The sequence below is a fragment of the Carassius auratus genome, chromosome 17 (genome assembly GCF_003368295.1).
Source record: "Carassius auratus strain Wakin chromosome 17, ASM336829v1, whole genome shotgun sequence".
Lineage (NCBI taxonomy): Eukaryota > Metazoa > Chordata > Actinopteri > Cypriniformes > Cyprinidae > Carassius > Carassius auratus.
In genome coordinates this window covers 345,001-362,798 of record NC_039259.1, presented here as the reverse complement: position 1 = coordinate 362,798, position 17,798 = coordinate 345,001, and the positions used below count along the sequence as shown (strand labels likewise).

General features: G+C 41.9%; 1 protein-coding gene across 7 annotated transcripts in view; it reads right to left on the bottom strand.

Moving 5' to 3' along the window:
• Positions 1 to 17,798, bottom strand: part of LOC113116927 (homeobox protein Meis2) — a 69,908-nt gene that overhangs the window by 46,781 nt on the left and 5,329 nt on the right. For 4 of the 7 annotated variants that reach the window (XM_026285224.1, XM_026285227.1, XM_026285225.1 and 1 more), the window contains exon 7: positions 12,890 to 13,046. In XM_026285224.1, coding sequence (XP_026141009.1) covers positions 12,890 to 13,046 — 157 coding nt within the window. The remainder of the gene's footprint in view (positions 1 to 12,889; positions 13,047 to 17,798) is intronic. The other 3 variants (XM_026285228.1, XM_026285230.1, XM_026285229.1) reach the window with 1 other exon arrangement.

Sequence of the window (17,798 nt, the reverse complement as noted above, 5' to 3'; positions counted from 1 at the left end):
AAACATGCCCTCTCTCTCTCTCTCTCTCTCTCTCTCTCTCTCTCTGCCTCTTTCTGGCTCAAATGTGTCCACTATGTAAACGATGTTCACTCTTGAATCTGTAGAGAGACAGACAGTGTGTGTCCACATTAAACTGGACACACTGACCCACATACAATAGACAACAGCAAAAATGACTAGAAAAAGCAGACTAAAGTTCAGTTTCTTACCATTAAATACTAATGATTAAATATGGATCTGCATATCAGCCTGGGATCCTGGATCTTGATCAACGAGTGTTCCAGTGATGTTAAATCCTTATTTAAATTTCACAGTTATACCATAGTGAATTTGTGACATGACGTGAAAGTGACGTGAAAGCAGTGGGCAGCCATTTATGCTGCTGCGCCCGGGAAGCAGTTTGGGGTTCAGAGATTCTATATTCGAACTATATATATATATATATATATATATATATATATATATATATATATATGCATGTGTGTGTGTTTGTGTGTTGGGGGAAGTCATGGCCTGATGGCCTAATGGAGATCGAGTCTCGTACATGCAGGAATTGTTGTTTTGTTACTTACTACCGTGTGTCTGTGAGAACAAAACACAGGTGTAGAAAAGACTATAACTTGTTTTTAACTTGCACAATAACTGAAATTTAAAACTGTTAAAAAGAAAGGTTCAATAACTGTTGCATATATATAATTCACGAAGCGCTTACAATGTGTGCATCCGGTGTGCAGAACGCTGCACTTGAAGCAACACGGCATCAGTGACAGCATTCACTTCAAGCACATCATTCTCCACACCGGATGCGCACATTTTAAACTCTTCGTGCTGCGCTGCATTTGTTTTGTTCCTATCGTATCGATCATATGCTGTTGCCTTATTAAAAATACGCTTTACATTTAAAAGAAATGTATTTTAATTTTATAGTATATACTTATATATATATATAAATACATTCATGAATGTTTTTAATGAATGGATTTTATAATAATACAAATAGCAATGTGTAACATTTTACCATATTTAGTGCAACACGTTTATTTGTTCCCCACAAAATATTATTTTCACTAAATGTTTGGATTTTTTATATTATTGTGCACTGATTTTTCTAGAATAACTTTTGCTGCCGAATTAGCCACTAACCTAGTTTATGATACATTTTTGTCATAGATTATGAACATGCTTAATTCAGGTAGAAATAGCTTTCTAATATCTTAGAAATTATATAATACTTAAAAGTTAGCACTTTTTAGAGTTTAGGCAAGACGTCATGTTCTGTAGACACTGAAGCAGAACAGTTTAGAGTTAGGCACTAGACTGAAGCTGTGCTGATGATTATATAGCACATGTGATCACAACAACTGCAATGAGAAAAGAGTAAAAAGGCAAATCAAGTGGGCTGAAGTGCTTCACATTTTCCAGCCTTTGTCTTGAAGAGAGTCCCAGTCACCGATTAGTTTGGCTCGGACATTTGTTTCAGGCTAATGGGGCATGAACATGGAGGCAGTGCCATCAGAGGCTGAGCTTAAAGACACTAATTACAGCCTCCTGCTGAGACGCTGTCCACAGCTCAATCCTGCTCCTCATGGACCGAGCTGAGGGTGCTCTCGCTGCAGAGCGGTGATCCGAGAGCGATAAACAGAGACCGCACGCCTCAGCCCTGCTCCCAACATGACTACTCAGATATTTACTAGCCCTCCAATCCAGAGAAGTGTTAGCCTTATGCTAATCGCTCACCCACTCTTGTTTTCATCAAAATTTCAGCTTGATTTTCTTCAACACTTATTCAATTCAAAATTGTACTTGTAATTTTATGTTGTAATTTTTTTCAGTATAGTTTGACACAGACTAGCAGCAGAATTAGTCAACCACTTCTCCAAAAACATACAGGAGCAACAGGTCATTTAGCTCTGAATAACCTTCACACACACATCTGTACAAACACTCATGCCCTCGGACAGCTGCGCTCTCACAGTCATTCACCATGCTGTTCTGCAGATGTAATGTGCAGTAGTTGGCATTGAAGCACTAAAGCTTCTCTTTTGGTTGTAAATCAAGTGGAATAAAATGCTTTAATTAGACATATCTATGAGGAAAAAACTTAATAACACACACACACACACACACACACACACACAGTCACGTCAGTGTCATCCCAGGAAACCCCATTCCAAACTAATGAAAATGGGGCAGCACTGAGGCATCATGGGAATTTTTTTTTTTTAATCCTTTATCAAACCTTGTGAGTAACAGGAGAAAGTAAAAGGAGCATCAGCTTTCAAAGGTTGAAGATGATAATCATATGCCAACAGTGTTTCAGAAAAGCCAGTCTGAAGCGATTGAGTAATTACACGTGTAATTAACCTGCTACCTGTAATGGCAATTATCTCATTACATCATAAACAGGGCCTTGGAGGGACTGCATCTGATCGTAGCGCTGCATTCCCCCTCATCTCGTCTCTTCATTAGTCTGCTAATCACTCTGATGAGTTTATGAGACATTAAGTGCTGCGGCTGTTTCCTGCATCTCTGAGCTTCTGGCTCGCGTGAAAGACAATCACAGGCAAACAACATCCCGAGAGACGGTTTAAGGAAGCTACGCATGAACCTATGCTGTAAGGACAACTAATTCAACACTAATGCAAAAACAGGCACGGATGCAGGGCAGAAGCACAGTTCCCAAACATGTTCCTGGAGAACCACCAACATGGCACATTTTGCATGTCTCCATAATCAGTCACACCTGGATTCAATTCATCAACTCATTAATAGTGACTCCAAGAGCTGAAATGGGTGTGTGACTGAAAGGAGATGTGCAAAATGTGCATTGATCCTTGGGAACCAGGCCTGGTTCTACGGGGTGCTAGAAAAACTACATCAACTATCCAGTGCATTATGCTATGCTTTAATACTGTTGACTGGATTGCACAGATTACTATTTGAACTGAACTGAACTGAACTGGAAGATGACATCACTGAATCAATGACAAACTGACTTTAACTGGAACACTGGTTGTTTTTTATCACGTTTGACACAATCTGCATTGTTTAAAGCACTATATAATTGACCTGACTGTCGCTGCGAGCAGAACTGACACTGGTGAATGTGAGTTGCATTTGACTGTCCACCTTCCAGTCTTGTGGAAGAACTGAAATTCACACACCCACCACAGCCCAAGCACACTCCAGCTGCCCCTAAACACACCCCGAACACATGCTACACGCCCCACAAACCCAACACACACCCAACACTCTTCCTGCAGCATGTAATCCAAATCAAATTACAATAATTGGCCCCAGAGGTTACTGAGGTGCATCCAAGTACATTCTCTTTTTCTCTCTCCAGTCAGTATCAGTGCACACTTGAATTACAACGGAAAGCAAACAATGACTGCGCACAAGAGAGTCACTTGAGGAGCCACAGCACTTTCACACTGCAGTCATTAGAGAGTTAATTACCAAGATAATTACTACAGCAAATTACATCAATTTTCACCAAAACAGGATTTCTACGGCATGTGAGCGTAACATTATAAACCACACGAGCAGAGGGAGACTGAAACAAAGCTACGCTCGACTTCACTCACTCATCAAAGTCCTGCCCTGAACCACTAAGATTGTTGAGGGTCTGATTCTACACATCACCACTCCAAACCTGCATTTATGGAGATTTTTCACCCTCAATTGCACTTCAGACTAACACAGACCCGACAGACACCTTGGATTTATTACACAGAGCTTGGCATCAGTGATGGCTTTCGAGGACTGTTAGGCCAAGAGACATGAAGAGGTTGCAGAATAAAAGGTTCTACACCAACAAGTCAACCATCAGATCGCGGGCTCCATTCGGCAGGCCTCTCTCATCAGCAGTCTGCCCTGAACTTTCGCTTACAAATGTCCTGGAGGCACGGAACAAAGCAAGCAGAACTGATTGCTGCACCGCGGCCCCACTCCGTTCCGCTGCGTCTCGACTCTGTTTGGCTTCCTAATGAGCTCACTAAAAACCCAATTCATCACCCATAACCCCTTCTCAACCCTACTTGAAAGCAGTTTGCAGGAGAGCTCAAGTTTAAGGTGGGGGTATCGGTGATGGGGCGGGCCACGGACGGGCGACAGTTCAGTCCCTTTCACTTTAGGAATGTGTGCCTCTCTCCAGCGGCCCTACAGCGGAGATTTCCACATTAATACCCTTCTTCATCCCTGGGATGACTGGAATTTGGTGGGAAGGGAATGCAGCGGATGGGTTCTACACAGATGGAGATACAGTTTAGAAAGGCAGATGTGTGTGTGAGAGTGAGAAAGGGTTGTGTGGGGCGTAAAGTCCCTGAGTTCCTCATTACACGCGGTCAGAGCGATTCCTCAGGGCACCTGAGCTGAAAGCAGGAGATTAAAGCATTGATGAAGCCTCCGTTTAAAATGCAGCTGTTTTATTCTGCTTTGGTAATTAATTCTTTTTCCGATAGCGTATTGATTAAGCGCAGCCCCTGATGAAGTTCAAACTGTGAAGAGCCCCACCCCAACCCCCAACCCCCCCGCCATGGGCCTCAGCTACCTCATCGCAGAGTCAATGAGAACTTCCTCTGATTCTCTCTTGCACACACATGTGCAGTTTGCTCTCATAAATTAGTCAGTGTTCTGTTGGCCACAGCTGTCCAATGCTGCTACGTTCTTCTGCTGTCTAGGGCTGGGTATTGAAATCTATTGCCCTTGGTACGACTCTAAAACTGTATGTAAGTGTGATTTTAAAAATTCTGCATGATGTTTGTCATATTATTATCTATCCAGACTAAGTGAGCAAATGTATCATGTATCATCCTGTAGTTCAGATATGCTGTTCACCGTTGGGAACACCTCCAGAGTTCACGTGTGCGTTCTTCTCTGCAGCAGCTGTGAGCTCCCATCAGCCCAGCAGCCCCTCTGGGGACCCAACTAGCAGAGAAATCAGAGACCGCTTTACAAGAGCAGGAGAAGCTCGCGTCTTATCCAGACACTTCTACCGACTCCTTTACAAGTCAATAACCGCGGTCCTCTGTCCTTCCCACAGTCAATCCCAGTGTTCAAGCACTCTTCCACGAATGTAAAAATAATGAGCATGACTGCATTAATGGAGAGAGAGAGAGAGAGAGAGAGAGAGACTTGTGTTAATCAGTTGGTGATGCATTTTCTATCGACTGTCTCTTGTGTTTTAGGTAAACTCAGAAACTCATTGCATGTGGGCATGGTGCATTTCATTTCATTTTAATGCCCAAAAAAGTGTACCAGCTGAGCTGAGTTCACCTTACTTATACTCATTGGAGAGGCTCAACCACGCTGCATTTGAAGTAGGATTGTCATTCTTAACCAATGTTTCCCAGCCACTGGTTCAAGATTATAGCAACTTCAGTGCCCGTGGAGTTTCTAACATTCATCGCTGGAGTCCTCCATTATTCCTTTTAAAACAGAGATTTAAAACGGTTGCCTGACATGGCGTGGTACACGCATTTGGCATAGGGCGTTTAAATGAATTCATTGCACATCTGAATTAGTCCAAAAACACATCTCAAATCTAGCAGCAGCTGTATGTCTGTCTGCTTCTTCAAAGCTGTTATCTGCTTTTCTTTTTGCCCTCTGTGTATTTTTTTCTGTCTCACTCTTTTTTGGCTTTTTATTGATTTTTCAATTTTCTCTTCCTGTAAAATCTCAACAGCAGATGCAGCCATTCCCCTAAAGCTCCCGAGCAGAGGCAATGACTTCAACCATCAGGAAAATCAAAGGGGGCGAGAAAGAGAGAGAAACAACAGCTTCTCTTCAGTATAATACACGTGTTGCACGCATCGAGGAAAGAGGCGAATTCGGTGGAAGCGGACCGCGTTCTGACCCGGCGACCCCAGCGAGACGCAAGCGGCCCGATGGAGCTCAAGACGAACTGAGACAAGACAAAGGTTGCTCTAGCCGCAGCCGCCGCCTCTGGAACTGCGGGGAACGTGACTCATTTACCGCACAACGATCCACTTGGATGCCGGCCCACCCAACAGCTGGTTCTGTGAACAGCGGCTCCTCATCAGGCCAGAGTAACCTCTCCACCACCAAGCTACTCTTTACTCATAAAGAAGGAAAATTATCTCATGGGTATCTGAGGAACGCAAACCGCAAAGCCTTTGAGGAAGAAACAAAACCATTCTGACGCGCTTCGGCCGGCTCTGCCTGTCTCCCTCTTGTTCTGTCTCTCTCTCTGTTTCTTAATAGCGCTGGAGTTTGTCCTGCGGGCCGTGTGAGGGCTAAAGGCAGCATTCCCTCACTTCAGAGCGCTTCTGAGGGTCGGCAGGTCGGAATCGCAGATGTCTCCCGCAGACAGTTGGTTGTCTGAGGACCGCGGCCCAGCAAGAAACACACAATGAAGGCCTGACCCCGCAACACCGCTAAACACAACATGTTTTGTTTTGTCTTGTTTGGTTTTCTGCTTTGTCTACACTTGTGTTTTCCCTTATGACTAGTAAAGCTTTTCCACTGGAGGATGTCGAATGTGGAAAATTGGTTGCTATCGCAAGATGCCATTGTTTGGTATTACATTTCAGACATCTAAATGGTCTCTCCTTAAACTTCCTACAATTGTTTCAAGATATTAAGTCATTCTAGTTCTGAGGGGATGAGGAAAGATGCTTTCAAGAGGAAAAATAGGGAAACAGTGGACAGAATGACTTCAGAATGACTGAGAAAGATGAGTATTGCTGTGCTGCTGCAATTAAAACCAAATGGAACCAAAAGTCAATGGGACAAATATCAAGCATCTTTGGAGTGAGAAAATCAAATTAACTCTAGTTTATTAATTCATGGTTCTGGAATGATTGTGAATGATTCACCAGTTCACAAAGAAAAAACACCAAACAATCACCCAGGTCAGTTAAGTTTCACAACCAGAGTCCTCCACAATTTGAAAGTGAAAGTAAAATTGAAGTGACATGCGGCCAAGTATGGTGACCCGAACTTTGAATTTGTGCTCTGCATTTAACCCATCCAAGTGCGCACACCCACAGCAGTCAACACACACCCAGAGCCAATTCTGAGGCACCCGGGAGCAGTTGGGGGTAGGGGGGCCTTGGTCAAGGGTCTCACCTAAGTTGCAGTATTGTAGGTGGAGAAAGTGCAGGTTATTCACTCCCCCACCTACAATTCCTGCCAGACCTGAGACTCGAACCCCCGAACTTTGGGTTATAAGTCCCACACTCTTTCCATTAGACCACAACTGCACCCAAACTCCCACTCAGTTGCAGAAGAATAAAATCCTGCCTTACATTTTATTTCATGGTTCTCTATTAAATACATTTCAAGATCAGAGGAAAGGGAGCATTTAGCATTCAACAGCCTTTAAACATGGGAAGCTTGTAATTGGAGCTACCTGAACAGACTAGGAGGTAGTGTTTGAACAGCAGCCTCATTTCCTCATCCTTTTTTAATGGTTTATGTGTGTTTGTGTGTGCATGTACAGGCCTCTATTCTGAAATTGATAACATTCTAAATGAATTATCATGATGCATAATGAGCGTTATCTCGGCCTCCTCCCTGAAGCCCGCAGCCCTGCGTGGCACGTTGATTTGTTTTGTTGCACATTAGCCTCTGTTCTTCTAGAGAGCTCACCGCTCGAGGCGTGCAAATAAGAAATTATCCTTGCTGACTAACACTCCTAATACCTCCTTAGGGTAATTAGAAATTATTAGTCGGCTGCCTCCAATAATGAAAGCTAATAGCACTAACCAGCATCAAACCCCTCCATTCCTGTCTCCTCAAACGGAACATCAGGACGGTGTGCTCTACATGCGGATGGACGGACGGACGGACTGGCATTCTTCCCCAACATGCTCCCCCTTGCTCAACGACTCATTATAGCACACGAGGGAGCAGAAATCAGACTATAAAATGAGCTTATCTGCAATAATGCCCAAAAAGATTTGCATAAATACGTTAGCGGTGCTCAGGAAGGCAGCATCTCTTTCTCATCCACCCACTCCTTCGAGAGATACCTGTAGGGCATCGGTGCTGTAATGTGCTTCAGAGACCACACCGCAGAGCGAAAGCCCTTCCCAAGCATTCTCTGTGTTTGGAGGGAGGAGGTGAGTGGGATTAGGGAGCGGAGGGGTATAAGGCCCGTTGGACAAAAACAATATAATGGAGGAGAAGAGGTTAATTCCCAAATAAGTAAACCTTCAACAGGCAAACTGAGCAGGTGGATCTGGCAGTGGAGCTGTGCACAGGAGTGCTTCTCAACAATGAGAGCCAACATACAGATGTAAACAAAAACATTCTTACGATCATGCATTGGCATTTATACCAAATGCAGGAAGCTAATAATATAAATTAACATGTTATAACTATAGTAAATATTAACTTAACATTTGCTTTTAGATTTAATCTGTATTTATTGTCTGGATTGTATTTTGTTTGACCTTGTGTAGTTTTCTTGATGGTTTTTCTCAGGATTAGGGTGCCACACAATCTAATAATAATAATAATGCATTATTACATTTACCAGTAACCTTAAGCCAAACCCTAATGCTAACCCTAACCATATAGTAAGTACATGAAGTTAATTAATATTACTCAGTATTTAAAGTAAACTAAAATAAACTGTAACCTAGAAGTATTTGTTTTGTATTCTAACTACAGAATTCATGATTATTTATAGTATACTATGTTTGTCTAGAATTGTGTTATTCCTACTGTCTGAGACCCATCAGAACAGACCTGAGACACATTTTTGGGTCACAACCCACTGGTTGAGAAGCACTGCTTTAGACAGCGCTGGCCTCAGTAACCCCTCGCCTGCACAGAAACACGGGTCAGACTCTCATGAGAACAGAACCGCTCATGCCATCCGGGGGAAAACAGCTCTGGAGACCAGTGTGATGGGATTATCACCTCTTAAGGGTGACTTCTTGGCTGACCCCCTCGGGCACAGCGTGCTAAAACGAGCTAAAAAAAACACTCAGTGAAGCAGCGGCGTTGTTTAAAGGGCCAGCGCAGTGCAAATAAAGCCCCTAGAATTGAGCAGGCATGTAAGGTATTCCCTTGCTTTCACTAATCTAATTTATGTTCTGTCTGTGAGGTTTACTGTGCTTGATATTTGTCTGCAACAGTTACCAGCGGTGTTTAATCATGACCACATCCATCTGCAGTCACAATGTACTGCAGTACAGATGACACAGATGTGACTGTACTGCAGGGACCAGGGGTCTGGAGGTCCAAAACATCAAGGTTTCACAAACTGAATGCTTCTCATGAACAAGCATGCTAAACAGAAAAGATGTGATTGTTTTTTATGTTTTCTAACATGACATGGATAACTTTGTTGGTCTTTTAAAGCAAATAAACTATTCCAGATAATTTTGTTGTATTGCAAAGAATTGATAGTTACACAGATCTGGCTAAAATCAACCCATGACATATCTCTGCTTTCCATCAGTCTGCCTGTAAAGCAAGACAGTTTGTGGATCAGTATTGAGTTTAGTAAGAGCTGATCTAGAGATCTAGCCAAAAAAAAAAAAAAAACATTCTGTCTGTGTCTGACCTTTTACTTCTTTTTTAGTTTGTCTTTCTTTCTATGGTATAAATGTTAACGTTATAGAAAAGAACAATGTCTGAAGAGAAAAAAAGTCTGAGGTCAGACCTGCCACAAAAACTTGACACACAAAACCCCAAATCTCACATGTGTGTGTGTGGAAGGTCTCAGTGCCTGAGGGGCACAACTAATATTTCACTTTCCTAAAAACTGCTCTGGAAAAGGGCAGAAGATTCCTGCTCATCATAGCCAGTGAAATGAAATCTCTCAGCCGCTTAGAGCACAGTGCACTGATGCTGAACTGAGAGAGTGTGTATGACCAGATGACACTGAGCACACTCATGTGTGTGAAGATGTATGATGGTCTGATGGCTTCATTAACTCATTAACACTGAACAGGCACGCTGCTGTCGTCAGTTAGCAGTGATTGCACACAGACTGAGATGGATGGATTCCTCTGTAATGACTGATGTTAAGTCAAGTCAAATGTATTTCACAATACACAAGTCTTTCTTTACAGAAAATCATGATGTTGCGTGTACTGTATACTGAGTGCAGTTTTTTTTTTTTTTTTTTTTTTTGCTTTTTAAAATATGATAAAGTTTTAGTTTTTAGTCTGTTTATTTTAATCACTTTATTACTTCCACTTAAAAAAGAGAGATAAATGTTGCTTTGGGAATCTCCATATATATTTATTCATTTATATAATAAAAAAATAACAATGAAAAAATAGATAAAACAATAATATCCAATAAAATAAATCAAAAGATTAAGTGAGTGAGTTTAGAGTTCACCTGGTTAACACATAACATTCTGAGTGGCTAGTACAAATTTTCTTCAGAGTTTCGTAAACCTCTCTTTGTTCTATCTACTGACTCACTCTCTGTCCTGTCTTTCTCTGCTCTATCAATATCTGTCCAGTCTCACTCTCTGTCCTGTCCTTCTCTGTCCTGTTTCTCCATGTCCTGTCTCTCCATGTCCTGTCTCTCTCTGTCCTGTCTTTCTCTGTCCTGTCCTTCTCTGTCCTGTCTTTCCATGTCCTGTTTCTCCATGTCCTGTCTCTCCATGACCTGTCTCTCTCTGTCCTGTCTTTCTCTGTCCTGTCTTTCTCTGTCCTGTCCTTCTCTGTCCTGTTTCTCCATGTCCTGTCTCTCCATGTCCTGTCTCTCTCTGTCCTGTCTTTCTCTGTCCTGTCCTTCTCTGTCCTGTCTTTCCATGTCCTGTTTCTCCATGTCCTGTCTCTCCATGACCTGTCTCTCTCTGTCCTGTCTTTCTCTGTCCTGTCTTTCTCTGTCCTGTCCTTCTCTGTCCTGTTTCTCCATGTCCTGTCTCTCCATGTCCTGTCTCTCTCTGTCCTGTCTTTCTCTGTCCTGTCCTTCTCTGTCCTGTTTCTCCATGTCCTGTCTCTCCATGTCCTGTCTCTCTCTGTCCTGTCTCTCTCTGTCCTGTCTCTCTCTGTCCTGTCTTTCTCTGTCCTGTCCTTCTCTGTCCTGTTTCTCCATGTCCTGTTTCTCCATGTCCTGTCTCTCTCTGTCCTGTCCTTCTCTGCCCTGTCTTTCCATGTCCTGTTTCTCCATGTCCTGTCTTTCTCTGTCCTGTCTTTCTCTGTCCTGTCCTTCTCTGTCCTGTTTCTCCATGTCCTGTCTCTCCATGTCCTGTCTCTCTCTGTCCTGTCTTTCTCTGTCCTGTCTTTCTCTGTCCTGTCCTTCTCTGTCCTGTTTCTCCATGTCCTGTCTCTCCATGTCCTGTCTCTCCATGTCCTGTCTCTCTCTGTCCTGTCTCTCTCTGTCCTGTCTTTCTCTGTCATGTCCTTCTCTGTCCTGTTTCTCCATGTCCTGTCTCTCCATGTTCTGTCTCTCCATGTCCTGTCTCTCTCTGTCCTGTCCTTCTCTGTCCTGTCTTTCCATGTCCTGTTTCTCCATGTCCTGTCTCTCCATGACCTGTCTCTCTCTGTCCTGTCTTTCTCTGTCCTGTCTTTCTCTGTCCTGTCCTTCTCTGTCCTGTTTCTCCATGTCCTGTCTCTCCATGTCCTGTCTCTCCATGTCCTGTCTCTCTCTGTCCTGTCTTTCTCTGTCCTGTCATTCCAGGTCCTGTCTCTCTCTGTCCTGTCCTTCCATGTCCTGTCTCTCTCTGTCCTGTCTCTCTCTGTCCTGTCCTTCTCTGTCCTGTTTCTCCATGCCATGTCTTTCTCTGTTCTGTCTTTCTCTGTCATTTCTCTCTCTCCTCTATCAATCTATGTTCTATCAATCTCTGTCCTGTCTCTACATGTCCTGTCTCTCTCTGTCATGTTTTTATCTGTCCTGTCCTTCTCTGTCCTGTCTCTCCAAGTCCTTTCTCTCTCTGTCCTGTCTCTCCATGTCCTGTCTCTCTCTGTCCAGTCTCTCTCTGCTCTATCAATCTCTGTCCAGTCTCTCTCTCTCTCTGTCCTGTCTTTCTCTGTACTGTCTCTCTCTCTCTCTCTCTGTCCTGTTTTTCTCTGTTCTATCAATCTCTCTCCAGTCTCTCTCTTTCCTGTCTTTCCATGTCCTGTCTCTCTCCCTCTGCCCTTTCTTTCTCTGTTCTATTTATTTCTGTCCAGTATTTCTCTGTCCGGTTTCTCTCTCTGTCCGGTCTTACTATCTGTTTGGTTTTGTTTGGGTCGGGGCTTGACTGGATCACTTCGAGGCAGTTCTGCGTGCCGTACCGTAAGTGTGTTAGCCCATATCGACCAGCTGTTACTGGATCCAGTGTGAGAGAGAGTCAATATCTGCAGCGAGGACAACAGTTCACTGGTACTTATGACTTCAGTGTGATCAATAACACTCCTCTGCTCCATCACACACAGATGCAAAATGGATCACACACTAGATTATATTTATATTATATATTATATATTGCTATATCATAAGTAGGCTCCACAGTTTTCATACTGATCTAATGATATTTTTAGTGCCTAACCCTGAAGGGTCTGTTCGCACCAAGAATGATATCTACAGTGATAACTATAGTTTTCATAATCCCTCTAACTCTAAGAACTCACAGGAACCATATGAGTCCTCTGCTCAAGCTGCTTTTGTTGCAGTCTAGAATTAAACTCTTGGTCTCTAGAGGACATTGGCACACTGTCTTGACACACTATTTCCCTATTTAATATTGTAAAGCTGCTTTGACACAATCTGTATTGTAAAAAAATAAAACACTATATAAACAATGGTAACTTGACTTAATTTAAGAGAAGATTAAGAGTAGATTGAGGTTACACACACACACACACACACACACACACTGTCAGGGCTGCATGTACAGTAAACAGTGTTTAAATCATGTCAGATATGGTTCAGTAGCATGATGAAAGCACAGGAACGCTACAGGACCCACCTTGCTCGCTGCTGTTGTCTCCGCTCTGTGACGCGTGTCCTCCGCTGGAAGGTCCTGGCGTGCCGGCCGAGTGTGTGGATGTGGCATCATCGTGATCTCTCCAGGACGCTGGGTTCTGGAGACGGTCAGAGCGGAACCATCCGTCCATTTTCCCCATCCACAGCACAAAGAGAAAGAGAGGACTCATGAATGAGCTGGACAGTAAACTCAGACCAACAAACCCTTCACCATCCTTAAGACTGCACATCTAAACACCAAGTAAATGTTATTTGTAACACACATCAGTTAATGTTTATAATATCTTCATGCTTTGTTGTCACATTTAGAAGAACTGGATGGTAATTTGTGATCCTGGAGCACAAAACCAATCATAAGGTTCAGTTTTTTTAAAAATTGAGATTTATACATAATGAATAAAGATGAATAAATCATCTTTCCGTTGATGTATGGTTTGTTAGGAGGACCATATTTGTCTGAGATACAACTATCTGAAAATCTGGAATCTGAGGGTGCAATATATATAATGCCTTGTTGGCTAATGCTACAAATATATCTGTGCTACTTATGACTGCTTTTGTGCTCCGGGGACACATATAGGCTAGTTACATTTTGCAACAATATTATCAACCATGCCATTTAAATTTGTTGTTATACCATATATATATAGAGCTGTGTGATAATAAATGATACATTTTGCAATGATATAAACATCACAATACAAGCAATCCAACAGTGTCATGCCCACCTCAGCATCCTTAATGCAACAAAAACAATGGCATTAGAGGATGTTAAATATAGTGCAGATGTCATATAGACGACGGCTATGATCCTCCCTCATTGACTTTCATTATATGGAAAAGATCAACTTGGACATTCTGTATAACAAGTTCTGTTGTGTTCCTCAGAAGAAAGAAAGTTACATAAATTTAGAATGACAAAAACCTTGCTGAATTCTAACACTCAACTTAAATGTCTGTGTTTTGAGCAACAATTCATCATTTCCACTGTCACAAACAGCAGACACACTATCTAATCTGACACACACACACACACACACACACACACAGAGCGGTGGGCCGGTCCGTGAGGGCTGTGTGTCATGTGTAAGAGGGCATCTCCTCCTCACCCTTCCTGAGGTTTCTCAGGGTCTGATCGGGCCGCGGGGAAACAGGATTTGTACTGTACAGGAAGAGCTTTATCTGTGTTACACATAGACGAGCAAGAGGAGGAATTTCCTTTGCCACTCTAGTGAGAAAAGACTTTACAATCCCTCCTCCCTCCTCAAACCTAAAAATGGCAACAATTAAATTAGCTAGTTTTACTGAAGTCTAAATATTATTATTAAAAATGTATATTAAATTAAAAAAAATATTTTTTTTAATAATTAAGAAGAATATTATAAAAAATATATTACAAATATTATTTAAATTAATTTTCATTTAATTTTAGGCTAAATGTATGCATTTAGTAGACACTTTTATCCAAAGTGACTTACAGTGCATTCACAGGCTATACTTTTTTAGCTATCATGTGTTCCCGGGGAACTGAACCCCCAAGCTTGCGCTTGATAACACAATGCTCTTCCAATTGAGCCACAGGAACACTTTTAAAATCACAGAGGTGAACACATTTGCTGTGAGCTCATTTCTCAAGTCTTAATCTGAGAGCAATTGAGTAACACACACACACACACACACACACACACACACACAGATTTTAATGTTCTTATGAGCCACAGTAGTGTGTGTCCGCTGTTAGTTCACTACAGGAGAACAGAGTCAATCCACATAGTCTACAAACAAAATAATACTCATAAAGCTCCACCACAGACATAACAGTTATTTGATTTAATATAAACCATAATTATAATCAATGATATGATTATAAGTGATTTAGTATTATGCTAGTCCAGTCTGTGCATATGAAACAAGTGATAATGGTTACTCTCAATCTAGTCCTACACTATCCTGTCCACACCATCACTTTAACACTTTAGTTATCCTTCCAATTCCATGAGAACAGGAAGGTGCACACCACAACTATAAAGTCAACGATTATCATAAGAAACACAATCAGAAAGCTGTTGATTCCTTAGTTAATAAAACAACAACAGCCAATCAGAATCCGTCTGAATTTAAAAAGACTGAGCATTTAAAGCAGCAGACAACAAAACTGCAGTGCCACTTACAATAAACTGAAAGATATTGTTCGTTAGCATAATTATCATACTAGTTATAGTTATTGTCCTCGGTTTTAAGCAGCACTGCTGCTCAAAGGTTCAGATCAGACTCAGATGATCAGGATCTGGTTGAAACACACTTGAGCTGCTGGAATTCATCAGAAGTATGTTTTCATATTACATCAAACTATCACGGAGGGTATATGATATATGCCATTTATAATAACATTTCCCAAACTGTGTGTGGACTGGGCCATAGTTATCAGAGATGAATATCAGCTGTTCAAGTAAATGTTTGGTATGACCGCAGTGAAATGACGTAGGCTCAGTCCCATTCCCAGCACGTCTTTAGAGAAGAGTGGAAGGAAAAACGGCCGTCTGTGTGATACAGCTCAAAATGAGTGGGTTGTTTCCTGTATCTGAGACGGCCACCGCCGCGAGACAGGCCTACAAACACACACTCGAACACAGCCGCAGGTCCAGAAGTGCTGACGCTCACACGTTTCCCAGAGTTCTGCAGCTGATATCCAGTTTCCTCACGCCACTCGGCAGCAAAAAAGCAACAGCCCTTTCCCACTTATGAATAATGCAGCCGCCCTCTCTCTCTCTCTCTCTCTCTCTCTCTCTCTCTCTCTCTCACAACAAAACAGTTGTCAGGGCTCCCAAGAGTCCATTAAAGTTCAAACAAGCTGTAAAGAAAGCGAGTGAGAGACATCGTGTGACCCAAACGGCTGAGAGAGCCTCCACCCCACCCAGGAAAGAGATATTCCCCATAATTGTGTTAAAGAGCCGCAAACACAGCCCCGGCACAATAGAGCAGATACAGAATAAGATAGAGGGTCACCGTGTCACACGGGGTCACAGACTCAACGCTCATAACACAAGATCTGATTCATATAAAAGCTGGAGACAATGGTGTGACGGAGAGCGGACGATCCAGCACTGACCCACACCTGCCCTGCAGTCTACACTAGATAACACACACTCACAGAAAACCCCCAGCGAAACACAAGCGAGCGCATCTTCAGCCCCTGACCTTTCTCCGTGTCTCCTGCGCGTCAGATACACACACAGCTCTGCTGAATTTAACATGTAATTACACCAGCGCTCCCAAAACATGTTAAAGGACAGTCTGGAGCATCTCAGAATGACTATTCAGAGCGAAACTGCCAATTATCTGACAAGAGTGAGAACGAGCCTTCGCTGAGCTCCAGTAATTGACAGCCCAGCATTTTAAGAGACGTGACTGAATGTGTTTAATGCTCTTCTGTTTCACACTGAACACACCTCACCACTCTCAAAAAATACAATATAAATGCTCTCATCTAAATTTAAATATTATTTAAAATCTCCAAATCCACCAAAATATATACATATTTACACCAACAAAATACATTTTTATGGGTTGAAATAGTTAACAATTGCAGGTTGCCAATTTAAACGTTCTGCATGTAATAAGTTTCTGTTCTGAAATCCAAAATATTTGTTAAAGTGGAAAACCAATCTAAATCATTGTGAAGAGAATAAACCCTGAACACACACTTGTGTCTGAAGCACTAAGCAACAAGTGAGTGTGTGTCCAGACGAGAGCAGTCGAACCCTGATCACACTGAGCCATCACTGATCTGCAGGAATGAACTTTGACCTGTCAACCACCACCTTACAAAATAAATAAACAAATAAACACTTTTAAAAAGAACACTGGTCTCTAAACTATATACACGCGACTGGCCATAATATATTTGAGAGACTCACAGAAGATATGTATTGTTAAAAAATGACTTCAGTGTCTTACATCTTTCTCTATGTGTATATTATCAACATAAAAACTACTGACAGCCACAAACAATCAGGAGAAATGTGGGGCCAGAGGAACACGTCAAAAACACTGTCAACATATTATAAGCTGCACTTGATTTTTATTTTTTAATTCCTAACTGAATTTACACAAACACATTTCAAATCAAACTGAAATTAGTATCTATATTATTAACTGGTTATTAACAGATTATTAACTAGACAAAGCCAACAGAGAAGGCAAGTGTCACATCAATTATAAAAAAAAAATATATATATATATATATATATATATATATATATATATGAATTGTGCAAATATCTATCTTACAGCTGTGTTGAATGACATGGATACTTTCATTTAATTTCTAATCTTATTTTTGAATAACTGCAGGATGAATGTTTTTAAGAGGCTGGACAGTAACAAGAGGCAAATCAAAAATATAATGGCATCCTGACAAAGGCCTTGTATACTCTGACAGCACTATAAACCACACTCAAAGACAATACAGCAGTCAAGAGTTAATAAAAGTGCCTCTATTCACAGCTTACAGCAGGTAGAGAGAGAGAGAGAGAGAGAGAGAGACAGAGAGAGAGAGAGAGAGAGAGAGAGAGAGAGAGAGCAAGCCATGTCCTTCATCCCCAGCAAAGCAACTTTCACCAAATGATGTTGCCCCAGGCAAAATATATTAAAAATGCATATCAAAGCAGCAAAAAACGGATGAGATAGGTACAACCTAAATAAATCTGTATATCCAACTATCAAACTGCTGTCCTCAAACACACAAAAAGAGTAGAATAGCAAGATCCACGAATGAAAAACCCTACAGCTGGTAATTTAGAAGTGTAATTTAATCGCAGCGGTCTTCTGCGTTGTGTTTAGTGCTGAGCTGAACATCATGAAGCTGGGCCTTTCTCTGTATGTGGAGCAAT